The sequence below is a fragment of the Lissotriton vulgaris genome, chromosome 6 (genome assembly GCF_964263255.1).
Source record: "Lissotriton vulgaris chromosome 6, aLisVul1.2, whole genome shotgun sequence".
Lineage (NCBI taxonomy): Eukaryota > Metazoa > Chordata > Amphibia > Caudata > Salamandridae > Lissotriton > Lissotriton vulgaris.
In genome coordinates, this window is record NC_141694.1 from 976,113,609 (window position 1) to 976,140,565 (window position 26,957).

Here is a 26,957-nt window from a genome sequence, read left to right on the forward strand (position 1 = left end):
GGGTATCATAAAACAAAGTGATCTATGGAATGCTTGAATTAATCTCAGCTACTGGCGATCGCTTCGGCCACATCCCAATTAATTTTTCATCCACCATGCCACCTCAGTTTAGAGCTAGCCATATGCAAATCCGCCTTGACCCTACTCTAATAGGAGCAGTCCTCCCCAAACTGCCAGTCCAGGTACTTACTACCTGAACTGGAACGCAAGCAGCCCAGTACAGGTATATTTTAGTTTATTCTGTTTGCTGCATAAGGCACTGGTCGAATTTGGTGGTTTCATCAGCAGGACTCATGAATATGATTTGAAATAAAGCAGGGCTCTAAAGATCATAAAAAGATGCAACTCCAAAGTGCTGTGGTAGGAGTGCACATGCTCAGTTAACCCCTTGGCTGTGGCGTGTTTTCCCCCCGCTGTGCGGGGGGAGGAAAGGGGGGCCGCGCGCAGCGCCGCTGTGCTGTTGACGAGCTCGGCTCATCATGAGGCACAGCGGAGCTGCCCTCGTGACGAGCTGAGCTCGTCACACCCCACCCGTTTTTAGAACGTTCAGCACAACGGGGAAATTATCCCCGCGTGCGAATGTTCCAACGGCTGTGACGAGCTCAGCTCGTCATGAGGGCAGCTCAAACGCCCCTCATGACGAGCTGAGCTCGTCAACAGCAAACAAGGGGTTAATGGCAGCAAAAGCATGTGTGTCCATCTGTGATGCTGGCAAACAGTTGTTTGAGCAGTGCCTGCTTCAAAATGTGGTCTTATTTCTGGTCTAATAAGGAACGATGAGGGAAGCAAACATTCTGTAATGTATTATATAAGTGTATTGTAGGGCAAACAACAATTAAGCCATGACCAGGCAGGGGTGCAAGGAACAAAGCGCTAGTGGGGCAAGCAACAATGCAAAACAGGGAGGGGGGGACAAACTTTGTGGGATTTGGGGATCAAGGCAAACAAGTAACGAAGGGGGAGGCATAGACAGTGGGAAGCATCGATCATAAAGGAAGAACAAAAAAGTACCTTAATCTGAGCTCGAAAAGCACAAGGACGCCAATAAAGACATCAACCTGTACTTGGTCCATGCTCCATCCAACAAAGAGAGTAAGTGATGCCTGCTCGTGCTGACCAAAGAGTAGCACAGAAATTAGTAACAATGAAGCTAACCAATGGCAAATGAGGGGTCAGCTCTAAGTCCTTTTTTGTGTGTATCTTAGACAAATAGATTCTCAAGAACAGCGAATGCTCTGTCCAGGCGAGGCCCAAAAAGGGTTGAAATGTTGTACTTGATGATTAATTGGTAAAAAAAAAAAAAAGTGCCAGTGCTCTTGACAAGGGACCATTGCTGCATGTACCATCCATTGCCCCTGCCAATGGCAGTACCAACACAATTACTAACAATCACACTCTTAACAAGTGTGACAATTCATACTATTACTGGACCCCAAAACGGTAAGAATGGCTTGGGTGGCAGGTATTCGTTATTGTTAATTGTATATAGAATAAAAAACAGCTGCTGTTGTGCTCATCCCTAATATAGGTAGACAGCCCCACTATGTGGCAGAATGTCATTAGTTCTGGTGCTGAATATAAAATGCTGGTGCCAAGCACCAGAAAACCACTGGCTCAAATTAAGCACTGGTTGTACTTTTGGTTTGCCATGTAGTGCTGCCCTGAAGTTTCACCTCAAGGTAAAAACCATTTTAGTGAGGTGGGTTGAGTGTGGATAAGAATATAGATTACTACCATGCAAGACACAACAATGCATGCATTTACCATGCATGCAAAACAATGCACACCACTAAAGTGCATTTACACACATACAGTGACATTTACCAATTGCACACATACCACAACACATTGCGACAGCATTACATTGTATTGACATGTCAAACCACTTATCTATATGTGTATATATATATATATATATATACATACATTTATGTAAGTTATTTTACTATCCTTATACACAACTCATTCCCGATACTTAAAAACGATTTACTGCCCAACTGTACTACCTTATCTCTGAACCCTATTACCTTACTACATTTATACACCACCCATATCTGAGCCCTATAAACCTATTACTATGACTACAGTACCCATCCCAGAGCCATAAAATCTCCCGGCGATCCTTATACACTACCAAACTCTGAGCTCTAAAACTCCTTACTTCCCCAAATCATCTCTCATCCCTGAATCCTAAAAACCTCTCACTATCTCGAAACTCCAGCCTTCCCTGAACCCTAAAAAAAAACCCTTTCTGGTTCTATATACCACAACCTATCCCAACCCTTAAGTTTGTTGGAACTTATCTCGCTGTAGTGGTAAATGCTTTGCGGGGGATGCGTTGTAATGATAAAATACTTTGTTTACGGGTGTGTGAGGGTGGTTGAATATAGCAGCTTCTGAACAAGATCGGGAGGCATTCAGGGATTGAACAGCGCACTACCTGGAAACGTCACATATAAACAATGTCCTGTATTTACACATTGTCCACCTCAATGGTCAGCTACTCGATGACCAAGCTTAAACATTAATTATATACAAATAGAGAGGCAATCAGAAACAATTGATGATTGTGGTGAGTTCAAGAAACAAGTAAATAAATAGTCGCAGGTCCTGGTTGCTGTTATTTTATTTTCTTTATTAATTTTTCTTCTTCTCTTAAGAATAGCACAGCCAACGCGTTTCCCTTACAGAAGGCTTCATCAGGGCTTAAAATATAAGCCACTCGAGAAGAAACAAGATTTCTGTCCAGTGGATAATCAGGCTTATTTGGACTCTTTCACTATTTCTACAGGTTATACCACCGCAGTTTTCCAATGCTTCCAAAAGTCTGAGGATACAATCAGCGTAGAGCCAATGCACGTGTCGTAACATCCCCATGGAAGTCAATGAAACGCAAGTTGCTTTCATGTTTGAAAGCACCGTGCCTCAAAGCAACTTGTGTTTGCTTGACTTGCATGTGATGACACAATGCATGGGCTTTACGCTGCCTATATCCTTGGACTTTTGGAAACATTGGAAAACTGTGGTGTTATAACCTGTAGCAATAGCGAAAGAGTCCAAATAAGCCTGATTATCCACTGAAGAGATAACTTGATTCTTCTCGAGTGGCTTATATTTTACGCCCTGATGAAGCCTTCTGTAAGGTGAAACACGTTGACTGCGATATTCTCAAGAGAAAAATAAAAATGAATAAAGAAAATAAACTAACACACCTACCAGGACTTGCGACTGTTTATGTACTCGTTTATTGAACGTACCACATTCATCAATTGACTGTGTTTGCCTCTCTATTTGTATGTGAATATGGCAGCTTGTACTTGTATTTATCCTGGACCACGCGCTCAGTATGTTCTAGCACTGTTCTAGGGTATTGTGGAGGTGCCACTGGACAGCTTCGTAGCTACTTTTGTCCCCTTCTTCGCGGGGGGCGTCTTTGTTCTTCCCCTCTGGTTGAAAGAATTTAAGCAGCGATTTTGCTTTGGTGTTGCGTGGTAATATGCCCGAGCGTTTGAAACACGTGTGCCGCGCCTGGCATTTTTTCAGGTGCCCGTCGGTGGATTTACATGCCAACCACCGCTTGGGAGAGCCCGTATTTCTACCTTTACTGAAGGATTCAGATTAATAATATGTTTGTTATTGGCGTTACAGTCGCAGGGGTAGAACATATGTCGTCTGCAGTGGTACAGGGTCACTCCTGTCTGTCACGGTCATGTGTGATCATATTCCCAGACCTAACGTTTCACCAACCCTCCTCTGGCAGAGTCGGGAGCAGACCCGTCCCCAAAACGACTGCTGTTTCAACTTTCTGGTAATATTCTGAGCAACTCTGAAATGAAAGCCGTTTAAAGCGTGCAAACTCCAGTAAATACACACGCCTTGTTATTAACAGTGAGCCTCTGTGTGTCGAGCAATGGATGGATACACTTGATGCATGTAATCTGAGTTCCCGCCTATCAAGTGCCCTGTTATTGCTTGGCACAGAGTTAATTGTAGCAGAAAACTAAAAGCCCCTGTTAATGTAAGTACTGTGAAAAGCAAAGAGCAGCTGGCCGTGGCCCACCACGCGCATCCTCAGTCTGCGGGAGCATTGTAGCAACCTGCATGCCGGAAACGCAGATGTTTTCTTGATTTTGTCACTTAGCAAACCTTGAGTAACAAAATATCAGAAGAAATTCGTATTAAATTGGCGCATTCTTATGCCTCTGTACGATCTAGTCCACCCCCGGAACTCTGTCCATTCATGAGGAGAAACTTCAGTAAACTATTTGGCGAATTCTTTCGCTAAGTTTCCGGAAAGGACTCGGTCTGAACTGTAGGATATATTTTCTTCTGCTACACTTCTCCCACTACTTGCACCGTGAGCACCTTGAAGCTAGTCTTGTTGCATCAGGACGTTATAAAAATATAAATAAATCAAATAGAACGTATCTGCATTTCAAAGATTTGTTTCTATTACAGTAGTGCTACATCAAATGTAATGATTATTGCAATTTTTTGTTAAAAATATATTTATTAGCATTCGCATCTCAAAACATTGTTTCAAGTGCAACCCGTCTGAATGGTATGCCTATACAGTTTTAATCCCGTGTATCAAAAGCCGGTCTACAAACTATTTATTTGTCTACAACCAGTTTGCTTATTCCTGCTGCAGCAGTAACAGAGGTCTATTGTTTGGGATGGTGGGTTTCAAAACAATCAATCCACAGTGGCCACATTATGGAAGTGCTGGGGAGCGCAGCTGGCATTTGCACTCCCTTTGCCCCATGCAAATGAGGGAATCCCTTTGCCTGTGCGCCGTATTATAGATGTGGGCGCTGAGGCAAAGAAGCTGTCTGGAGGTGCCTCCTGATGGCTACCCTCTAAGGGTCCCATGAACCAGACATTCCCAGGTGGTTGCATTCACTCACTGCACCCGCCTGCAAGAGGATCACTAAACCCCCTTAAAAGTGCAGGCGGGTTGCCGCTTGCACTGTGAAACATGGAGCAAATTTAAAGCAGCTGCTTCGTTTTTCACATGAATGCGCTGCCCTGGGGGCAGCACAATCCATGTAATAGGGCGCACTTTCCCTGTTTGCGCGTGTTTGAGGGGCGCTGAGCGCAAACAAGGAAAGTACATCTTTACGTAATAGGGCCCCAGGTCGCGAAATCCTCAACAACTTTGTCATCTCTGCGTGTGAGTTTAGTTTGTTGCTTATCTGTTAGTTACCACTCTAATAAATCACACCTCCAAGCTGGGATTTCTGATGCTCGGTCGCCCTCCAGCAAACAGCGGTCTGTCGTCTCGCCTGAGCCACTTCAAGCGCCAACATCCAGGCTGACATTTTCAGTGCCCTGTTCTTGTCCCAGCAAACAGTTTTACCATTCCCTTCAGAGTTAGGCCTACTCTATGTAATAGTATTGTAATTACTTCTGCTAAAAAGCCCACCAGCGAAGCGCAGGACCATGTCGTGTAAAACGTCTGCCGAAGGCTGGCCACATCTGCTGCACCTGGCTGGGGTTGCAATATATATTTTAGAGTTTCTTAGGGTCATATACGTTTGATGCAGAATGAGGTCCAAATCCTCGGACTGTATGATCCAGTCTCGTTTACTGCAGGAATTGCCCCTGGCCCCTCCCAAACTGCTCCTGGGCCTGCCTGAAAGAGAGGAACCTTCACCTGTCGAGTTAGAGATCTCCTGCATTCTTTCAGCCTCCCCCCAACCACTTCCCAAAGGTCATGTCGTTTAGAAGGGCCGAGAACAGCCCCAGGGTTCAGAGTGGTATGTATTTCACATAAGGAGATCTCTGAAGGACCGTAGTTACCACTCTATGCCATACCTGGCCTGTCTGTCGATGCAAGTACAGGAGTCAGTCAGGGACAGTTTTGCCTATTATGCCCACTTTAAAGTCGTAAATGGGCCCTGTTACTAAATCCCAAGGTAGTGGAAAGTGTTTTGCTCACACCGCAGCCCTAATCCCTACCTGAGTGCTGCATCCGCTTGTTCCAGTCTGGCCGGCAGAAAAAATGTACACTTCCCTTTGTTTGTATGTAGCCTCGAAACATCTGCAAATCTGCTCAATTGTGCCAGCAGTACCGGGACTGACCATTCTGGGTCATGCAGGTTCACCAGGGCCTTGTGCATACATCAACACCTCAATGGGGTGGGCTCCGCATTTGTCGGGCCTAGATCCCAACACTCAATAATTATACTGCCCTGAATGGACAGGTACTTGCAAGTACTTAGTACCTTTATTTCTTTAATTTAAATGGGAGACTACAGGCACATTGCTCAGTGGACTACTTGGTGTGTAGCAGCCCAGCCACATGACACAACCTACGACACCCACCTCTTCTAGATCCGAGTGCACACCCTGTATCAGAAGCTCTTGTGCATCCTGAGGCTTAACACTGGCAACCAATGTAATACATCCTGTTGTATGTTTAGGGCATCCGTGTCGCAGCTTGTTAGAGATCCAAACTCCATGACCGTAGCTTTAAGTGCGGTAATGTGGAGACTTTTAGCACTTTGCTTTAGTCTAAGCTGATATGAGTGAAACTTGACAGGGCTGCGTAAGGAAAAAAGACACAATTGTTAAGGACGCTAGGTAATGTCTGACCAGAGTAACTTCCAAGGGCTGGTAGGCATAGTTGTTACCTGCCCGATAGGAGCAGAGGGTGTTAACTATCAAAATATTGCTTGAATTTGCTTACGTGGCAGTGGAGTGTCACACTTGGATGACCACATGAGGTAACTAAATTGGTATTCTTTCAAATTTAGGACAGGCAAATGAGTCTTCAGTAGAAAAGGAACAGCAATGTTTGGAAATGGCACACCTCATATTAAAGCCAACAAGTTATTGGTTGATCAGTATGTTCCCTTCAAGCGAGAGAGCATAGCATTGTTCCTGATCACTGCCCCTCTTGGGTCCCACACACACTTACTTCCTCCCAGCACAGGCAGCCTGCTAGCCAGCGCTTTCCAGAAGTAACTAAATTGCTTGCATAGCAAAAGAAATTAATGCTGAGTCCTCCTTCCTGTTTTCTATTTCAACTCTCTTCCTATGCGCTCCATTCCTTTTAGTACGTGTCTCCCTTTGCCCAACCCCTTCTTACCCTCCCTTAGTCTCCCGTCCAGGAAGCGTTCCAACATGCAATGGTTTCTATCACCCATCCTCTGAGTTGCATATACCTCAGTCACCACAAAATGTGATCGTTTTCGAAAGCTAAAAAACAGTAATTACCCTTGCTACTTGTTCAGTAGGCTCTTCTTTCCTGAATGCCCCGTAAACATCCATTGGGAAGCGTTCGGAGATTTATGTGGTATTTAGGGTGGCAGCGCGCCCCTAACTGCACCCCTAAACGTGATGTTGCTCTGTGGCTTTCTGTCCAGGTCAGTAGTAGAACTGCAACTTATTGAGAGATGCGCATCCATTTGGAATGTGATTATAAAGGTTTCCTGTGGCCAGGAATGGCAAAGCAGGAAATCTGTTGTTTAGTCAGTATAAAAGCTATGCATTAGTTATTACTCATCTTTTTATATTGAAAATGTTTAACCAACACAATTCAAACACACAAAAAGTGACGGGGTAGTAACCCATGCAACAATCTAATCACTGGCATTGGCTCACTGGAGCATTCCAACCCAACTTTCTTTTGCCCACCATGCCCACTCAGTTGGGACCCAGCCATACGCGAATCTGTCTTGACCTGCTCTGATAAGAACAGTCCAGCCTGAACTGGCATGCCACGTCCTCCCTGAACCATACCATAAGCAGTGCAAAAAGTATTTCACCTTGATTGGGACTTGTACAACAGGTGTAGCTTGGTTCCAGTGGCACATTGAGTACCGGAACCATGTCTAGGCTGATTTGCATATGGCAGGGTTCAAACTGACGTTGCACGGTGTGCAAAGTAGCAATAGGCTGGGATGCGGCCAGAGTAATTACCAATGGCTGAGATTAGCATTTCATCCATAATTTTTTGTATACTTTAGTGGGTCACCCTAAGTGAGACTGGTAAGCTTAGATGTGGGTCCCGTACAAACGGTGTCACTCGAATCAAGCTATACCTGGTTGATGAACCCTAACTATGGTGAAATCAGTCCTGAGTTGCGTGTATTTCGGTACAGGCAGGACCTGGCCTTGCAATTAAAGCTGGACAGTTCCCATTGGAGCTGGTTCAAGACTGTTTTGCGCCTGGCTTTGTGCAAACTGAGGTGGCATGGTGGGCAAATGAATGATGGGTTAGAATGCTACTCCAGCGATTGCCAGTGGTGAGACTTATTGCAAGCTTACTTCCCATCATCCCTAGTGTTTAGTTTTGAAGCAATACAATGGTCATTTTCTTCTATGTGCTAAGGTCGGGAAGAATCAATTTTAGTCAGCTCTGACTTTGGAATAATGTACATTTCTAACCTCCTTTATCACAATGAAATAGTTGAGCATTCATTTGTCAGTACAGAATCTTTTTAAACGTGCTTCCTCATCTCCATGCAGCATATGGGTAATAAGGAATAATTATTTGGCAGTCTTGAATATTTTGAAAACATTGACTCTAAATTGAAGCCTCCTTGTGCGTTAATGATTTTTGATGGCAGGCTGGACTGGCCTTTTATTCCACTGGGAATTTTCCCGGTGATCTGGAATCATTGAAGTCTGTTTTTGAAAGCCCAGGGCGCCTCTCCCATATTTTTTTTATTTTTAGTTCTTTGAGGTTATCTGCAAAAGCAAAGGGTGCTCAGAGAGAAATGGGGGTGGGGGATGGGGAGAGATGGAGAAGTTAGGAGAGAGAATGGTTGGGTGGATGGTAAGAGCGAGCAAGGAGAGGATGGGAGCGGGTTGGTTTGAGTATTTTTGCAATGGTGCTATTGATTTCTCCATCTCCCGGTTTGCATACTTGCATATTATAGATTATTCTAACATGGCAACGACAGACAACAGATTTCCGAATTGAGCAGACCTTAAGAACATTGGTTGAAGAAGTGAGGGTCCTACAATATTAGCTGTAATTGTGAGGAACAACCGAGCCAAAGCTTGGAGATTAAATGCTCTTTGCTGAATGTGAGAACATAATTCCTTCTCCCACGTGGAATATGTTTTTCCTCACTATTTAGTAGCGTCACCTCTGTTACCTTCTTGGATCACTGCACGTTTGGCAAGTATCCATGGATTTGCCTTTGCAAGCTCAGTGGTCTCTGGTGATCACAACAGATGTTTTGAGAAGCTTGCACTGGGATTTGGGAACGCAGGGAATAGCTCATCAGATATCATGAATATTTGTAAATATTGTAGTCTCTGCACATCTGCTCCTACCCTAGAGATCACCAGTCCAATCAAGCCATCAGCATCACACATCAAGGTGTTTTCTTAGCGTATAATGGTTTCAGAAAGTCCCCTAATGAGGCTGATGACAAAAGGGAAAGTGGTAGGGCAAATCAATCTAATTTTGCTGCCTTTAGCGGTAAAACATTGCCATTACTCCTTTGAGTGGCAGGTGATTTGAGGGCACTTTACAGAAATGATCAATAAAGAGAATTGAAATAAACCATAAACGGACTATTGTAAAAAGCCAAATGTTTACCTTTCCGTGCTTGTCTAATCGATAATAAATCCGTCTAAGTGCTGTCCGTTCTAGGATCCCTGTATTAGCCTTTCAATGTCACCCATCAGATATATTTTATTTCTGTAGCCAGAGACGTGGGTCAAACTATCCCAGACCTTGAGAAGCTTACAGAATCATTTTAGTTCCAGCAAGCTCCTCTGAGCTCTTCTTTTCCACTTTTCCAGACATTACCCGCCAAAAGCAGAAAAGTCGTTACTGATGACTCAGTAGGCACCCATAGAACTCTCTATATAAGAAGTGTAAACTAGGAGTACTAGTCATCCTAGTGTAGAACAGGTAATCTTTCGTTTTTAGTAGTAGTTATGCATGTGTTTTTTAACACATATTTTACTGGTAATGCATTTAATACTGTCAAACTAGGCCATAAGCACTGTAGAACACGTATCTTTCCCTGTTTTACAGAATATGTTAACTATAGAATAATATCCTGAAAATCTACATAATAACCCAATAGCACTACAGACAGAGTGTGGGGTATGAGAAAATTAAAAAAGGAAAGAGAGAAGGTACGGGGTGTCTTAGTTGTACCTTCAAGTATACAGATCAGTTAAAGCATTCCATGCACCATCACATCTATCTTGCGGATTTTGCTTCAAGGGCATTATATATTCAAACGTTAACAAAAGCAACAATTCATCAGTCAAGCCTCAAAAGAGGGTGAGTGTTAAGATTTCCAAGGCTACAGGATAACTTCTCTGCATTCATTGGGCACAATAAATTCAACGCTGTTGGTTACAGTTCCTATTAAAGTTACATGGCACTCTGTAGGAAAAAAACCTGTTTGAAGCTACTTTTTCAACATTATACTAATAGCCAGGTGGGCTGAACGGAATGTTATTTAGGAAGTTTTATATAGCGCTGCTGGACCCAAGAGTATCAGAGCGCTTTACAAGGTAGGTAGACATATTAAGAAATAATCAACAATTTACAGTGTGCAGAAAAATTCACAATAAGGTGTAAAACATTGAATTAAATGCTAGAGGGGGGGCAGAGAAACAATGGGATGATAAGAGGGATAAAAGGGAGTTGACATTAGGGAGAGAAGGGGGTGTAGAGAAGGGGAGTGAGAGAATGGAAGGAGGGAGAGGGGGTGGGTAAAAAGTGAATCATAGTGGGGCGGTAATGACATTAGGAACCCCAGTGTTTGTTGAGGAGAAGTACTTTGAGTCTTTTTTTGAAGAGAGGGTAAGAGGGGTTGCAGCGAAGGTCTTTGGGGAGAGAATTCCAAATCGTCGGAGCAGTACCAGAGAATGCACGAGATTGGGTTTTTTTACGTTTTAGTTTAGGAGGGATCAGCGTGAGGGAGTTGGTGCTCCTCAGGGACCTAGAGCATCCTGCTTTTTGAAGTTTGCTTGAAAGGTAAGAAGGGGTGTTTTGGTGAAGAGCTTTGTGCGTGATACAAGCAATCTTCTATGTGGATCGTCCTTCAACTGGAAGCCAGCTTAGGTTTTTGAGGACAGGGGAGATATGGTCAAATTTTTTATAATCAGAAAAAAAGTCTGGTGGCAAGGTTGAGAACAGATTTGATCGGTGCAAGGTGGACTTTAGGGGTTCCAGCAAGAGTGGCATTGCCATAGTCAATCTTGGAAAGGACAAGTGATTGTACAACGGTTTTGAAGTCATAAGCTGGGATAAAAGGTTTAATTTTTTTGAGGTGGTGAAGGGTAAAAAGAGCACTTTTGGCTGCATTTTTAATGTGGGGGATGAGATTAAGATTTTGGTCGATGCTGATGCCTAGTGATTTGACAGAATTAGAGGTGGAGAGGGTGCAACTAAGTGCTTTGATATCATTAATCGAGAGTTGAATGGGAAGGGGGTTATTTTTGGGAGTGCACAGGATGATTTCTGTTTTTTTAGGATTAAGTTTGAGATGGTTGAGATGGAACCAGATTTGGACTTTCATCAGAGTGTCATTGAGGTGAAGGATGTCCTTGTGGGATTTCATCTTGTAGTAAAGTAGAGTATCATCGGCATAGAGGTGATAACTGATTTTGGCTTGTTTGAGAATGAGGGTGAGTGGTTCCATGAAAAGATTAAATAGTGTTGAGGAAAGGATCAATCCTTGGGGGACACCGAGTGAGATAGGTTGAGGTATGGAGAGGCAGTGACCAACCTCATTTTGTTGAGATCTATTTTGGAGGAAAAAGGAGAACGATTTAAGTACAGTGCCTTCAATTCCAAAGCGATCTTTGAGGGTATTAAGATGGGTGGGATGGTGGACAGTATCAAATGCTGCTGAGAGATCAAGGAGGATTAGTAGAGAGGATTCACCTTTGTCTAGAGAGCGATGAATGTCGTCAGTAATATTGAGCATAGCAGTTTCGGTACTGCATCCCTTTCTAAAACCAGATTGGAAAATGTTGAGGAGATTGAAGGAGCTGATATGGTTATCTAATTGGGATAGGACACATTTTTCAAGTAATTTAGGGAGGAAGGGAAGGTTAGAGAGAGAGCGCAGATTGTTAAGGTCATTAGGGTCAGCTGAGGGGTTTTTAAGAATGGAGAGATTTGCCCTAGCTGAAGGGAGTCAGGAACACAGCCAGTGGAAAGTGAGGGTTTGATGATGTCGGTCCAAATTGGGGCTATGATCAATTTAAGATCTTGAACTAAATGGGAGGGAAGAGGGTCTTTGGAGTGTGAGGATGGTTTGAGTTTAGAAATGTTAATGATAGTAGTTTCAGCAATTTGGCTAAATTCACTCCATGAAGCATTGTTTTTCAAAAGGTGCTCTGACCGAGATGAATTGAGATGGGGGAGGGCAGGGATGGGTTGAGAGGGGTCAAGATGTGGTGGAGGGGAGGGTGAAAGTGAGTTAGGAATGTTAGGGAGGATGCATTGGTTAAGGGGGGCTTGACGAGAGAGAGGGGGGAGAGAAGGATAGTTCGATGTTGTTGATTTTATTCATAAAGAAGCTGGCGATTTCTTCGCATCTATCCACAGAGGCTGCTAAGTTTGGAGGGGCGGAGGTAGTTTGTTTTTTTAACGATATTCCCTAGCCTGGTCAAGTTGAGACCCGAGAAAGGAGGCCTTTTCGTTGAAGATATTTTTTTTGTATTGGGCTCTAGTAGTTCTCAGGAGAGCCAGGTTATCAGAGGTGGGATGGCTCCTCAAGGCACGTTCAGATTGTCTGATGGTCCGCCTTTTATAGTTAAGTTCGGTATTGAACCAGGACTTGGGAGGGATGTGTTTTTGATTTTTAAGTTTGATTGGGGTAATTAGGTTGAGGGCATCACGAAAGGAATTATTGTAATGGTCAGTAAGGTAGTTAGTGTTGAGGGAGGGGGAGAAGTAAGTGAGTTTTGATTGTAGATTCCAGTTCGCCTGGTGGAATGAGGTGAAGGCTGCGTGTAGGTTTCATAGGTAAAGTGATCACAGTGGAGGGGCGAGTAGTAGGGCTATTCAGGGTGAAGAGGATACGGTGGTGATCAGACCAGTCTACAGGGAGTATATTGGAGAAAGAGGCCAGATCCTTGCTCGTCAAAATCGCATCAAGGGTGGCACTTTTAGAGTGGGTCGGAGCATGGCAAAGTTGGGTCAAGTAAGTGATGTCTAGGGCTTCATTAAATAGGATGACAGCAGGGTCATCAGTTTTGTTCCAGTGAATATTGTAATCACCGAGGAAAAGATTTTTGAAATGGGAGAGAGATGCTTGAATGATAAGCTCAGTCATTTCTTCAGTAAAGGGGAGGCAATTTCCTGGGGGGTGGTAAATAGTGTGTTGCCGAGTTGTGGGGAAGCCAGGACGTGTGAGGTCGGCGCAAAGGTAGTCAACGGATGTGGGTCTTGGAGCTTAACAAGTGAGATGTCAAGTTCGTCTTTAAAGATAAGGGCCAGGCCTCCTCCTATTTGATCGATTCTATCTATCTTAATGATAGAGTAGCCTGGTGGAATGAGCAAGTCGAGGATAGGGGTGGGGTGGGCTTTGAGACAGGTTTCAGTAAGGAATGCAATGTCTATGATTTCATTCAGAATGGTTTCAGCAATCTCAGTTGCATGGCAGAAGGCGGATCTGCAGTTTATCAACATACAGCAGAGGGGAGAGGGGACAGGGGGGTAGGTTTAAGTAGTTAGGGGGTCTAGGATAGGTCAGAAGCGGGGGATCTGTTCATTCCTAAGAGAACTGGGATAGTGGATTGACTAGTAGGGGGGATTGTGGATGAGGCAGAGGCGGGAGAGACAGTTCTGAGTAGTTGGGAGGGTCTAGGAGAGGTCAGAAGCGGGGGGAGTCTGTTCGTTCCTACGAGAACTGGAATAGTGGATTGACTGGTAGAGGGGATAGTGGATGAGGCAGAGGCGGGAGATATACGGGGGGGTTCGTAGACAAGTTAGCTATCGAGGTTATAGAGTAAATATCACTTTGAGGAGGGGAGATCGTATTGGTCTTGCAGGGTGGGCCGCTTAAGGAGGGTTCAGTGGGCTTAGATCTGATAGTGTGGTTACCAGGGAGGGGGCGAGTGTCGGTATTGGTGATACGAATAGGAGGTCTATAAGTGGGTGGATTGAGATGAGTGTCGATGAGCGACGGTAGGGTGTGTGTAGTGAGGCGGTCGATATGTGGACAAGATCAGAGGAGAGGGATTTAACAAGGAGTAAGATATCGCTTCTGAGAGAGGAGAATTCTGAGAAGAGGGATGAAAGGAGAAGTTCGACCTTATGGAGTAATTGAGTAGGAATTGATGGGAGAAGTGTATCAGTAGTTGTCGGGAGGTTGTTAAGGTAAGGGTTATCGAGGGGCGGGATGTTCAGGGGGGGGGAACGGGGGAAATCCTGGAGGAGGGGCGAGGGGGGAATTGAAATGGGGGGAGGATCTTTTTTGGGGGTAGGGGGTATACAGGATGTAGGCTTAAGAGAGGCATTCAATTTAGGGGAACATAGAATGAGGTAGAGAGACAGTAGGGGTTGGCATGTCTGGTGTATTGTGGATGATAGGACGAATGAAGGGGTGTGTGAAGGTGGGATGTGGGGGGCTGTAGGGGAGGTGAGGGGGATGCTTAATCGAGTGGGGAGAGTATGAAGTGCAACAGAGGGTGAGGTGGAGTGGGAGTAAGAGGGAGGGAGGAGAATAGAAGAGAGAAAGTTATTAGAAAGGGGGGATATAAGGGGTAATTGGGGGAGGCAGGGGGCATCACTGGGGCGTTGTATGGGGTGGAGGGAAGGGGGGATTGTTCAGGAGGAGATCAACAGTAGGGGAGCGTGTATCCGAGCCTAGGGAATTCAGGGTTAAAGAAGTAGCCTGAGTAGGTGTGGGGGCATCGAGGGAGTTGGGCAGTTTGGAGGAGTCAATAGGTGGGGTGGGAGAGTCATGGGTGGATTGGGAGACATTAAAGGGTTGGGAGACATTAGGGGACAGGGAGACACGGGTGTCGTAACAAGTTATAATGTTGAGAGCGAGGGTGGTAAGTAGAGATTGAGAGTAATCAACTTGATTGGGGGAAGAGGAGTGTGAGATGGTGAGAGGGGATAAAAGTGGGTGAGGGGAATCAGTGTAAGTAAGGGAGATGGGGTCAGGGGATGTTAAATGCTGTTGTTGGGTAGGGGTAACGATGTGGGGTGTACAAGAGGGGGTGGGTAGGTTATGGAGAGGAGATAGGGGGGTAGGGGAGATGATGGTGGGTGAAGGAGGAGCTGAGGAATGGGGTAAGTCCGAGGGAGGCGACGGGGGGGCAAGGGTTAAGATGGAAGGAGTTGGGTTTAGGGGTTTAGGAGGAGAGATGGAAGGATTGAGGGATTGTGTGAGGGATTGGGAAAGCGAGCTGAAGTAGGAATCAAAGATGTGGAGGTGATTTTCAGATGACTGGATGAGAAGGTTTCCTGATTTGAAGATGGAGATATCAATTTCGCCCGGAAAGGAAGGGGAGGGAGTGGTGGAGAGTTTCAGCCCGTATGGGATATTGCGGGAATTCATGATAGGGAGGTGACGGAGGAATAAGCTTTTCCATTTCGAAGTGCGTTTGGTGAAGAAGATGTAGTTGGTGATAATGGAGGAGTTAAGGCTATTATGCTGATCAGCAAATAAGGTTTCTGGGTGGAGACAGAGAAGTTTATGCTTGAAGTTCTTCCTACCATGTTTGGAGAGATGGGATGGGTAGAGGATAGACCAAGAGTTAGGGCCGAATTTCGAAATGTGTGAAGCTGAGATAGTGGGTGGAGGTGAGTGGGGAGCCATGATTAGGGGTATAGGGAGAGAAAGTAGGTGCAAAACAGGTTAGACCGTACAAACCTACTAAACAGTACAATAAAAATGCGGAATTGGGGGGGGGGGGGGGTAGAAAGAGTTAAGTCAAAGCAGGTTCAAATAATGAGGGACATGGGTGAGGCCAGACAGAGGGACAACTTGTGGAGAGGTAGCGTAAACAAAACTAATATACAAGCCAATCTCACAAATGGGCAGCCAAGGAGTAGAAGGAGGAGGAAGGAGAAGGGAGAATATAGTTCGGTTTAGACAATGCAGAAATAGCAGAAAATGTGATAATTCAAACGGATATAAGCTAAAAACCTAAGATACAACATATGTCACTGCCGAAGTCCTGATCTTATGCCATAAACATATCTTGTGGTCTAAAGTTACTTTTATTACATGTCTAGCAAAGATTAGATAGCAATAGTCCAAGTTTTATCATTCCGAAAGTTGGCCATTGAAGCGCAAATGTTCATTTTTGCTGAACAAATGGAGACAGAGATCCAAATTTGCTTGGTCGATCATATTCTTCAGCGAATATGCAAAGTTCAAATCTATGCCAGAATCCTCCCCCAGCTTCTGAAAATCTTTTTGAGGACGTTGTTTGATTAAAAGCTGGTTTCTTCGTTAAAGTAAAGAAAACTAAAGATTTCATTTGCACTAAAAAATTAGATGGTTGTCCTCCCTCATATATAAGTCTTTACCCCTCGTCTGCTGGCGAGCATTGCGAGCAGTGGGTGGCTCATGGGCCATGATCATTCTATATTCCGAGCATTTTCTCTTTTTCAAGTGGAAATCTTGCCTAGAAATAAGCTCTCTCCAGTTTTTTGCTTTTGAAAACGTTTTTCTGACTTCCTGTGGTGAAGTTTCTCCCAATAAGTTATCACCATACACTGTTGTAGTTTTTTAATATGAAAGTTATTTGCCTACCTTTACAGCTACTATAGTGATTGAAATGAATTGAGAGGAAGTGTTGACTTTGTATCAAATGGTCATATCAATTACCAAAGGGGTGTCCAACATTACGCCAGGAGTGCCACAGCTGGGTCAGATTGTCAGGATAGCCTCAATGAATGTATACAAAGCCGAGAAATGGATTTCCATGGTAATCTGTTACAAAGCGCCTAGTTATCCTGACTATCTAGCCGTGCCATGTCTTTCCTGGACTACTGAAGGACCCTTCTTACATTTGTATCTGATTTTGCCCTCATGGCTCCTGTTCTCTTCTCAGGGAGTGATCTCCTTCCGATAACCTTGTCTATTTGTTTAGCAGCAGCAACAGAAGAGCCAGAGGTGATCCCAGACCAGGCAAAGCAGGCGGATCGCGTGGTGAAGATCGCAGGAATCAGTGCAGGGATTCTGGTATTCATCCTACTCCTCCTAGTTGTCATATTAATTGTCAAAAAGAGGTAAGAGCGTGTTTTGTCTTCTGCTTACCCAGTCATTTAGAATCGTAGGAGTGTTGAATACACAGAGACAGGCAAGCTATGGGCCAGGTATGCTCAAAGTATGGCCTGAGGGCCGCTTGCATTTACACGCGGTCCCTGGAGAACCGCTGCACGTATCTGCTGTCTATTTGACTTTGCAGTAGCGTTCTGGAAGCATGTAAACATTTATTAAATGTAACTGAAGTAAAGGAACCAAGCAAATGTTATACATGGCTTATCTTTAGGAACACCTTCATTTTTTGTACAACAAAAATTTAAAAATATGAGTCTCCTCAAAAATCCCAAAAAGTGTATTTCATTAACAAGCAGAAGTGTTTCATCTTAGTACACCAGATGATATCACTGTATTGTGAGGCATTTATTAAAATTGATAGTCTTCAAACATTAACTTGAAAAGAGTCCTGCCTTCATAAACCAGGAGGCAAATCAGTTTTTCATGTCCATACTCTGAGTTGCCTAGGTTGTAAATATTCATGGAACATTATAGTTTATTAAATCAAACATAAGAAAAGCCGTTGTGCCACGCAGATCATGAACACACATATTTCACGGTGCTCTCCTACGGGTAAATGAAGAAAAGGGAAAAATGTGAAATAAAACAATTACCTAGGGTCATACACTTTTGTCAAGTGGGGACCAAAATTAAATCCAGAATTTCTGGTTTCCCATTGTGCAATTCAGGCACTAGATAGGTATCTCTTTCCGTTATATTATTTTACACCAAAGGTAATGTTTTGTCTTTAATTCTTTGCCAGAGGTTAGGGCGTCAGTGGCAGACAAAATCATGTGAAGGCTCGGCTCATTTTGGGCTTGGCAATCCAACATAACTTCGAGAGGAGCCACACATCGGCTCGAGCTACCCGTCAGAGTAGCAATTAAGGGGACAGGGACATAGGCAAGATGATTTGAATATCATTAAATAATGTAGTCAAACAGGCGTACCAGCACCACAGTGCACAAGACCCTCCAACTGCACCATGTGTCAGAGAGTTATGAGACTGTGTATTCTCTTCCTACGGATAAAATCAAATGATTGAGTTACAGTCCTGTTTCTTTCGTGATTACTACCAGTGTTTAGTTTGCCTTTAAGTTTTTCCTTTCTCTGTTAAAAACAGGAGCCGATGAATATCTTCACAAAGTGATTACGCAAGAGCAAATAATTAATTATAAGGCGATGCCAAGATCATTAAAAGCATGCCTTTTGGTTCCATAGCTTCTATATTGCTCATTACCAATAGCAGTTCTCTTTTATAACAAGTGGTGGGGGCGGGGAGGTGTGGGGATTAAGGGTATATAATACATTTTTATAAAACATTTACCTGCTGCTGCTTATCTGCCAGCTACCACCTCTGGGTTCTACTGCTCCGGTCCCTGCAAACTGCACAGGCTCCTAGACGCCAATCAAGACAATGCTTTCATGAGAGCAGTGCTGTGATTGGCCTGATCGGCGTGTTTAACGCTCAGCTCATATCCTAGGAGCCTGGGTCTCTACTCCATCCATCTGTACAACACAGCTCGGGTGGAGAGAGATCAAAATGTTTATGATGGTTTGGACGGCCTTCGACAGCCGGTCAAACTGTTAAGCGCGTTTACAGTATGCAGTACTCCTCCCCTGCTCTCGTCATAGCCCCACCCAGACGTTGCTGCCTTCAGCAGAAAGAAAAATAAAATGATGATAAAATGGTTTTATTGTTTTATTTTTTTATTTTTCCTGTTTATCAGCTGCCTGGAACTTAGCGGGGGTAGGGCGACTCTCCTCCGCCAATAGGAGGAGCCGCCGTTTAACAACTGGAGTGAGAGTGGTTCTGATGGTAAGACTCAAGGAACACTCATCAAAAAAAATGCCACTGTGGTGTGGAACTTTTCCATACCAAGTCCATACATCCTTCCGGCCGGTATAGGTAGAATTTCAAAACAATTGTTAAATAGCAGGGTCCTGATTACGAAGGCTTTCACTTTTTAAACGTAGTATACCTCCTTATTGATTTCTGTTTTGTTTATCGCTGAAAGTACTTGGTAGCAAAAATCGGCATAAAAATGTTGTCTTTGAAAGCATGTCTTTGAACTAGGTTCTTTCGGCGCCCGCACAACAAGAGCCCAGTGGAATTGAAGAAACAAGTCTGCCCTCATTCTAGCGAACATTTCTCCTGCGAGTTTTGTTTGGTGGTGCTTAGAAAGTTATTACACCAGATTAAATTCAATGTCCTCGCTTATTGTGGACCCTTAGCACGAGCAATAGTGCCATCTTGTGGTCGACAGAAATTCCTGCATCCATTCAAAACCACTCAATTCAACTACGGCTCTCCCACATCCATAAAAGACTAGTTCCTATCGGAGCAACGTTCCGTTGTTGTACAAAGTTGCAAGCTCAATCAAACACGTTGCCCCTGTCCGAAGTACAGCACGCTTTCTTTGTAAATGCGCTTCATATATTTATGGGAACTTGAGGCCTTTCTGTGGTCATTGTTAGCCTCTCAAAGACAGGACAGGGCTTTAGTGCCTTTTAGTTTTGCGGTGCTATGAAAAAGCCTGTTTTGATATGTTGTTTGTTTTTGAGCTGTAACTTGAATATATATTTGACTGTGAACTTGAAATACACTGCAAATGAGCGAAAAGTACCCATGTATTTAATGCATTAATTTCACATGTTTTTAAGTGTCTCCCTTCCCCTGAAGAGATGGGCAACCGATCACTGTACATTTGGAAGATGTTGTCAGTTAGTGCCTTTTTGTAATTATTGCCTCTTTACAATTACCCCCTGGAGGTATATAACTTGGAGACGGAGCGTCTGCATTAGAAGCATTAGGTACGGCTATAGTGTTTTGTTTAAGTTAGCGTCATATGTGCCTTCCCAAGCACTGCTTTCTTTTCTGTTGTCTACTCTTGTAGTTGACAATTACCACATTTACATCTAACACACATAACGTTTCAAAATCGTATGGTGAAAGTGTTATGGCAATCAAATATTTTTTTGTCTTTTTTTAAAAGACAAAAAGAAATTTGATGAGGATCAGTGAACCAACTTTTCTGGCCGCTATCATTTGGTTCCTGTAGTTGAGCAGACAGCCGCTCTTCGTCACTCCCGTGTAATCGTGTTAGCTATTGAGTGGTTTAGGAGTACATACCCTCATTCATGTCCCACTTTCATTTGTGAAAAGCGTGTTGGCGAGAACACCACAAGGCATCCTGGGAGGAAGGGGGGAAGAGGCTCTGAAGTACAGAGGCCTGATATGAATGAAACCCTTGTTCTCAAACTATGCCCTTCGTACAATATGGCAGTCTTTACAAGGGTACTCATTTTGTGGCCGTGCAGAATTAGGTTAATCTGTGGCATTTAAAATAAAACAGGTCGTAGTAGTGTTGAAAGAGGATTCCCTTATTTATTTTCCTAGGGGGGGATCTCCTGTATTACAAACGTGTACACTTCTCACAAAATTCTCAAAAAGTCATATATTTTATAAAAAAGCAGGCAAGTTTTTTATTGGTGGCAATTACAATAATTTTTTTCTAGAATGGATTTAACTTTCTAATCAGCAGACACTAAACGCAACCTAGGGAAATGTCATTCGGCCAGGATGTGCTTAAGGTGGGCGACGAGGATTTCTGCGAAAAAAAACTACACTGCTTGCAAATATTTCCCAGTGATTGCTTTGATGCTGGTCTCCTGAACATGTGCATTCTTCAGTGTGCACCCTTTTCTCCTCCACTTCCTCTCTTCCACCTTCCCCTTCCAGAAAAAGCTAATCATTGTTTAAATTTGTTGTGATTCTGAATCCTCCAGCACAGATCTAAACAAATAAAATTTGATATCACTTAAATCAAATGTAATCCCTTGTGGGAGAGGGAGCACAATAACGGCCTTAACGCAAGTCTTCCTATTGGGTTTAACACCCTCTATGCTCGCTTAATGTTCAAACTACACTGATAAATCTGATTTGGGTAAATTGAAACTTTTATTTTAAATGTGTACAATTTCAGCTTGCCTTCACAGTGAACCTTAGATGTAGTATCCCTTTTGTATAGACGAGGATTCAAATCATTCTTGGTTCTTCTACATCAGGGGTGCTCAGAGTTGGTACCGGAGGACTGCATCCATGCTAGACATTGAGGATATTTTTCATACAATGAAACCCAGTGGAACTTATTCAGGTTGCCATACCAGCTTGAAAACCTACCATGAATCCAGCCTCCACGGACCCACGCTGGACACCCCTGTTTTACAGGGTTTGTTTGTGTATTCCAAAACAGACTTTATTAACTGTATCAAACCTGGCAAAACATGATCGTTATGACAGCACTTCTTCACTGACAAAAAAGACTGCACTTTTTAGCTTTGTGCCTAGCTCGCTTTTGTACACATTTGTCTGGAAGCAAAGAAAGCATCTTGAAGAATTGTTCTTTATCTGTGCAGTTGTCAAACTGGTTCAGAAAAGGGATACTGCATCTTTAAGCTGCAATGCCATTGCTTTTTTGTGTAGCTGGTTTGTTTCTAGTTGTGCTTCATTTCAATCTTCATTGTTGTGTGTTTCTTCAGCAAATAGTTCTAAATACTTGGCTTGTATGCACCCACATTTCCTTTCCTAAGACCGAATTAACACTGTGCTCATTTGTACTTGTATAAAGTGACATCTATATATGTGTGTGGTCATTTGCATAATTAATGTGATGGAAAAATGTATGTTGGAGATATTTGTATGATCAGTTCGAGTGAGGTTTGTCTGGATTTGCACTTGGACATTGAAAATAGGTTTACATACAGCATTGAAATGTATATATGTACATAATATTAAATAGCAATAGATAATCCTTCAAAATGTTTTCATGACATTCATCTGTACCACAAGAGTTTTAATTGTGGAACTACAGAGTGGCAACTATACCTGTATATCATTTTCATACACGCGTTCCATGCTTCATAACATCTAGCACACAATTTGATCAATCTTGTTTACTGAGCTGCATTCTGTAAATACATACGCCATTCAGTTTTCTGTTTTATTTTTTTACTACTACTTTTGGCACCAACTAAAATGTTGCATGTGACTGCTGCAATCAATTTATTTATCATATTCTTGCTCTGTTGTGATATTTTAAACTGCATGGCAATCTATACTCGAATAAGTGCATGGATGAATATAAATAATTTGTTTTGCTTTGTTTAATGTGAATGATTCATGCTTCTCATTCACCATTGCTTCTCTTTCCCCCATTGTTGTGATTTGCTTGCCAGGAGGAGCTACTACTCTTACTCCTACTACCTGTAAGTAGAAACCGGACACCTTCTTCCTATACATTTGTTAAAGATGCAGTATCCCTTTAGAAAATTACGTTTTGACATTCATTCAAAGTCTTTCACTAGCCTGTTTTGCTCTTCTGGGGTACTTGGTGACATAGTGGTCATTTTGCTTTCCTGTATTGGCTTCTCTGTTCTTAATCATCTTTTTAAACTATATCAAACATGTTTATGGTCTATTGCCTTTTCATATTATTGCACCCTATTTATCGGCTGTTGAATGATGGACTACAAAATTACCTGCATTTATTGCAGATGAGGCGTGGTCAAACTAAAGGGATCAATTGGTACCAAAAAAAGAAAAAAAAAGCTTAAAAGGCTCTATTTGATATATGCCTTCTAATGTTGCTAGATGAATCCTGCAATGCTGTCTCCTCACGCTATTTTCTCTTGTTCTGTTGTCGCAATAGAGGAATGTTGAAACTTTCATGGTAACTTTAGGTTGCGTCGTTTTGGTTTAACATCAAATATCCCCTCTTTCCAGACAACTTGTTATTTTATAGATCTGAACAAAGCACTTTCATGGGTGTGCAAGTGGGGCTTTTTATGTGGGGCCCCTTACAAATCTGATTTTTGGGGATCCCTGCTTATGCCTGTGACTACATTTCAGTAGTGCATTATAGCATTAAAACAAGTATGACGACCAGGTAAATCCCTTCATCACAAACACAACTTTAGCACTTGGCATGGGTACAAAGTATAGTCTGATTTCATCCATGCTGATCGTAGTTTATAGCTGCAGGCCCCAAGCGGTGTTAACAGGACAGGCCCCCTCCCCTCCAGGAAGCGGAGGCTTCTATCTGATGGAGACTACTAGCCGCAGGTTCCTTCATATAGAATTATCCCAAGGCGTGAGACTGGATCCGGAAAATCTTTTTGCTACAGCACCCCTGCGCGCCGGGGGGACCGCATCATGCGACTCCGCCCAGGCGTCGTCCACATATGTGATGTCAGCGAGCTCACATAAGTCCCACCCCAGCGCGCCTATGTCAGTTTTTTCCTTTTCCACATGCAATGCAGATCCGGTTCGTGCTCTGGGCCTGTTTAGGCCTTTCCCTTCGCTATTGCGTATGTTTTGTGGGAACAGTGTGTGGATGCCTTCGGGCTTTAAAACGTGTTCGTGTTGTGGACGCCTGATGTCGGAGACAGACCCTCACCTCATTTGCATGTGGTGTTTAGGGGAAGATCATGTCTCCACTGATTGCGAGGCGGGTCAGCGGTTGAGAGAGTTCTGTTAAAAGAACCATTAGTTAAAAAGTAACCCACAATTTATACAGAATCCATGAAATACAGTTGCAACTGACATTAATTTTTCTTGATATAAAGTGATCCGTACAATTACAACATATATCTATCAAAGTTCAAAGGAAAAAACTCAGATTGTAAGACAATTCCCAGTCCAATAACTCAGTTCGTGTCAGCCCATTAATTAAAAAAGAACACAATTCTTTCTTACAATTGTCACAAAATCCATGAAAATCGGTAGCAGCATACATTCAATTGTCTCGGTGTAAAGTGAGCCGTGCAATTGCCACATATATCCGTCAATGTACAGGGGAAATATCAGATGGGAAGACAGTACCCATGCCAATGTCTGAATTCGTTTCAGCCACTGGGAAACCTACATTGCAGAGAGATCTAGATTTTGAGTATATACAACAGCTATTCACTTTCTTTGGGTACACTTATATCACCTGAGCTAGACTCCCTCGAGTATTTGGCAATAGAAAAGACCACTACTCCACGTGTCAGCCCTAAGTATTCTAAAAGATCCTATGTGCCACCTGCAAAAAGGACTATCTACTTTGCTCATAAGCCATGATAAAACAGGCACCAAAAAAATGAGTCAAAGTTTTTGGCGCCTATGTACATATGGGACAAAGGCTACCATTTGAGTAATCCAATGCCCACTCGGTGCCAAACGTTTTGGTTGTAGGATTTCTATATCTAAATTGGATATACAGTTCATCAGTTGTTGGTTCATACCGTGGGCAGGGTTTGAGGTCTATAAATTCCAATGATAATGATCCCTTACACCAAGTGATAGTTTACAGGGCTGTAAACTCCCAGTACATTTCTTTTAGCAGAGCTTCGGGAATTGAGCTCATCTCCTCTGTGGATGGGATCCAGAAGGGCATTTCTGGATCCCAACCACGATATTTCAATGGAAAAAGCTGGTACCATGAGATCTCTTAAACCCACCAATATGGTTCAAGAGCTGGCGTGGACCAAAAGCGGTGCCAGTAGGTCAAAATTCCTCATTTCTTTTTTTTCTGAGATCCTCCTTTGTGCTCACAGGAAGGCTCAAAAGGGACTTGTAATCAGTTGTTGATGAAATAGTGGTATTGATGCATCCCCACAGGTCTGCCCCATTCAAGGCAGCCCCAAGGGCCTTGATGTTATTGATCTCTTTGGTCTGTTTCACCCTCCTCTGTAATGTCCTTCATGGATCTTAACTATGCTTGCTGTCTGCTGGATTTATGACATGTGTACGTTTTCAAGTTGATGATAATCTTACACCTAGATAGTCAATATTTGACAGCAGATCGATTGGGTTATTACCCACACACATCTGGCTCTTGCAGTTAAATTCTGTATAGCCAAAAATCAGGAATTGTGTCTTGAAGTTATTTAAGATCTGTTGGAGCCCCTTGAGTGACTTTGATATGAATAGGGGGCTGTCCATGAAGAAGAGGGCAGGCACCCTTCTCCCCTTTAAATGTGTCGTACCCATCCCTGTTCAAATAATACACCACCCCGTGAATATACAGGGAAAACAGGGTGGGGGTGAAGACATACACCCATACCCAACGCCTCGGTTGAACCTAAAGGGCTCAATCAATTGCCCATTTTCTCCCCATTTAACTTTTGCAAAATCTTCTGAATGTAACCGTATTTATGTAGTAAATTTGCGGGATACCCATTGCTTCCAGGACTCTCTTAAATGTTCTCCTAGGGGTCAAATCAAATGCGGCCCGTAGATCAACGAAGGCAACACACTGTTTGACCCTATTCATTGCTGCATTTAAAAAAAAAAGATTTTTATTAATTTTCATACAGACAAATCCAAAAACATAGGTTTAAACAATAAAGCAACATAGCACATCACAGTAGCATCATAGATATCAAGTACAGATGGAAAGACATCAATTCTCTTATTTTCAGCTATTGAATCCCAGTTCCCACCAGTCCCTCCCTGATCAACCCTCGTCATCTGATTCTGAATCACTATCTTCCCTGTCCGGTGGAGGTTCACAGATATCCCCTCTATATTTATTACATGCCCCCCAAATTTTACTCCATTTTTTGGGACAACGTCTGATACTGAATACCTCCCGCTCAGCAACCAAGGCAGCGTCCATGTCTCTACACCAGGCTGTTAATGACAGGGTTACCATTGCTGCAGTTTTGCCAAAAATACAGATAAACTGAAAGACCTGGTCAAAAGTTCTGAAGCCAGACAACACTTCATTCTCCTAGATCCAGCCCTGGAGGTTAACGAGTATCTGTTTACAAAAATCGTTTGAATGGTACTGTATTTCTCAGGATTTCTGTGATCCCAGTCTTAAAAATTAGGATAATCTCTGCAAATTTCCACAATGACGGGATTTCCATACTGGAAAGTATTGCATTTGATAAGAGATTGATGTATGGCCCCAACACTTCTGGATTGGCCATACATAGGTCTTTAGGGACCCTATCCGAAACGGAAGCTGTGGACACAATACAAGAATTAATGGCAGCTAGTGTTTAGCTTAGATCAAGCTCTAAAGTACATTGTTTACCTAATTCAGACACAGTCAATGGGACTTGGTCATTCTGTCCTAGGGAGCAATTATATGAATATAGCCTACTGAAGTGGGCTACCCAATCCTGTGCTTGCTCACAGTATTCCAGATCCTTTTTAGGGCATTGTCACATACAGAGGCTATTCTCCAAAATGACTAATAATCCTTGGTTGTTAGTGCTTCATGCAAAGCAGCCCACATAGACCTCTCCCAAACCCCTTTTGCTTGGACCGATTCACTCCTGTGACATGTCCTACACTTCACCAAATCAGATTTAGATTTGGCTTCAGCTGCACAAAGCTCTGATTTAGCTGATCTACAGGCATTATTCTGCCAGGCCACATTCTTAGGCTTTTTTCTATCAGCTCATTTCCCTAGTCCTAAGACGTCCCTGATCTGTGAGTAGAGCCCTTCATGCGTGTCCTTTATTATCACGTCCGTAAGCTCCAAGGGAAGGGCATGTAGGATTTCAACTTCCTCCTTAACCTTCCTCACAACTGTTTCTAGAGCTAAGAGGTGCTTGACCACCCTATCCCACTGAATGGTCTTGTCATTATTAGTGTGGGAGTGGTTACCTGTGTCCGGACTGTCTAGAAATACAGGTTTCACTACTGAGCTGCCCATTAATGTCAAGCTCAAGGCATTGTGG

General features: G+C 43.2%; 1 protein-coding gene across 7 annotated transcripts in view; it reads left to right on the plus strand.

The window, feature by feature from the left end:
- The window catches only part of PTPRK (protein tyrosine phosphatase receptor type K), a 1,685,403-nt gene that overhangs the window by 1,407,733 nt on the left and 250,713 nt on the right, over positions 1–26,957 (plus strand). For 2 of the 7 annotated variants that reach the window (XM_086927007.1, XM_086927003.1), the window contains exons 14-15: positions 17,050–17,188; positions 22,458–22,487. In XM_086927007.1, the coding sequence (XP_086783133.1) occupies positions 17,050–17,188; positions 22,458–22,487 (169 nt within the window). The remainder of the gene's footprint in view (positions 1–17,049; positions 17,189–22,457; positions 22,488–26,957) is intronic. The other 5 variants (XM_086927009.1, XM_086927006.1, XM_086927008.1 and 2 more) reach the window with 3 other exon arrangements.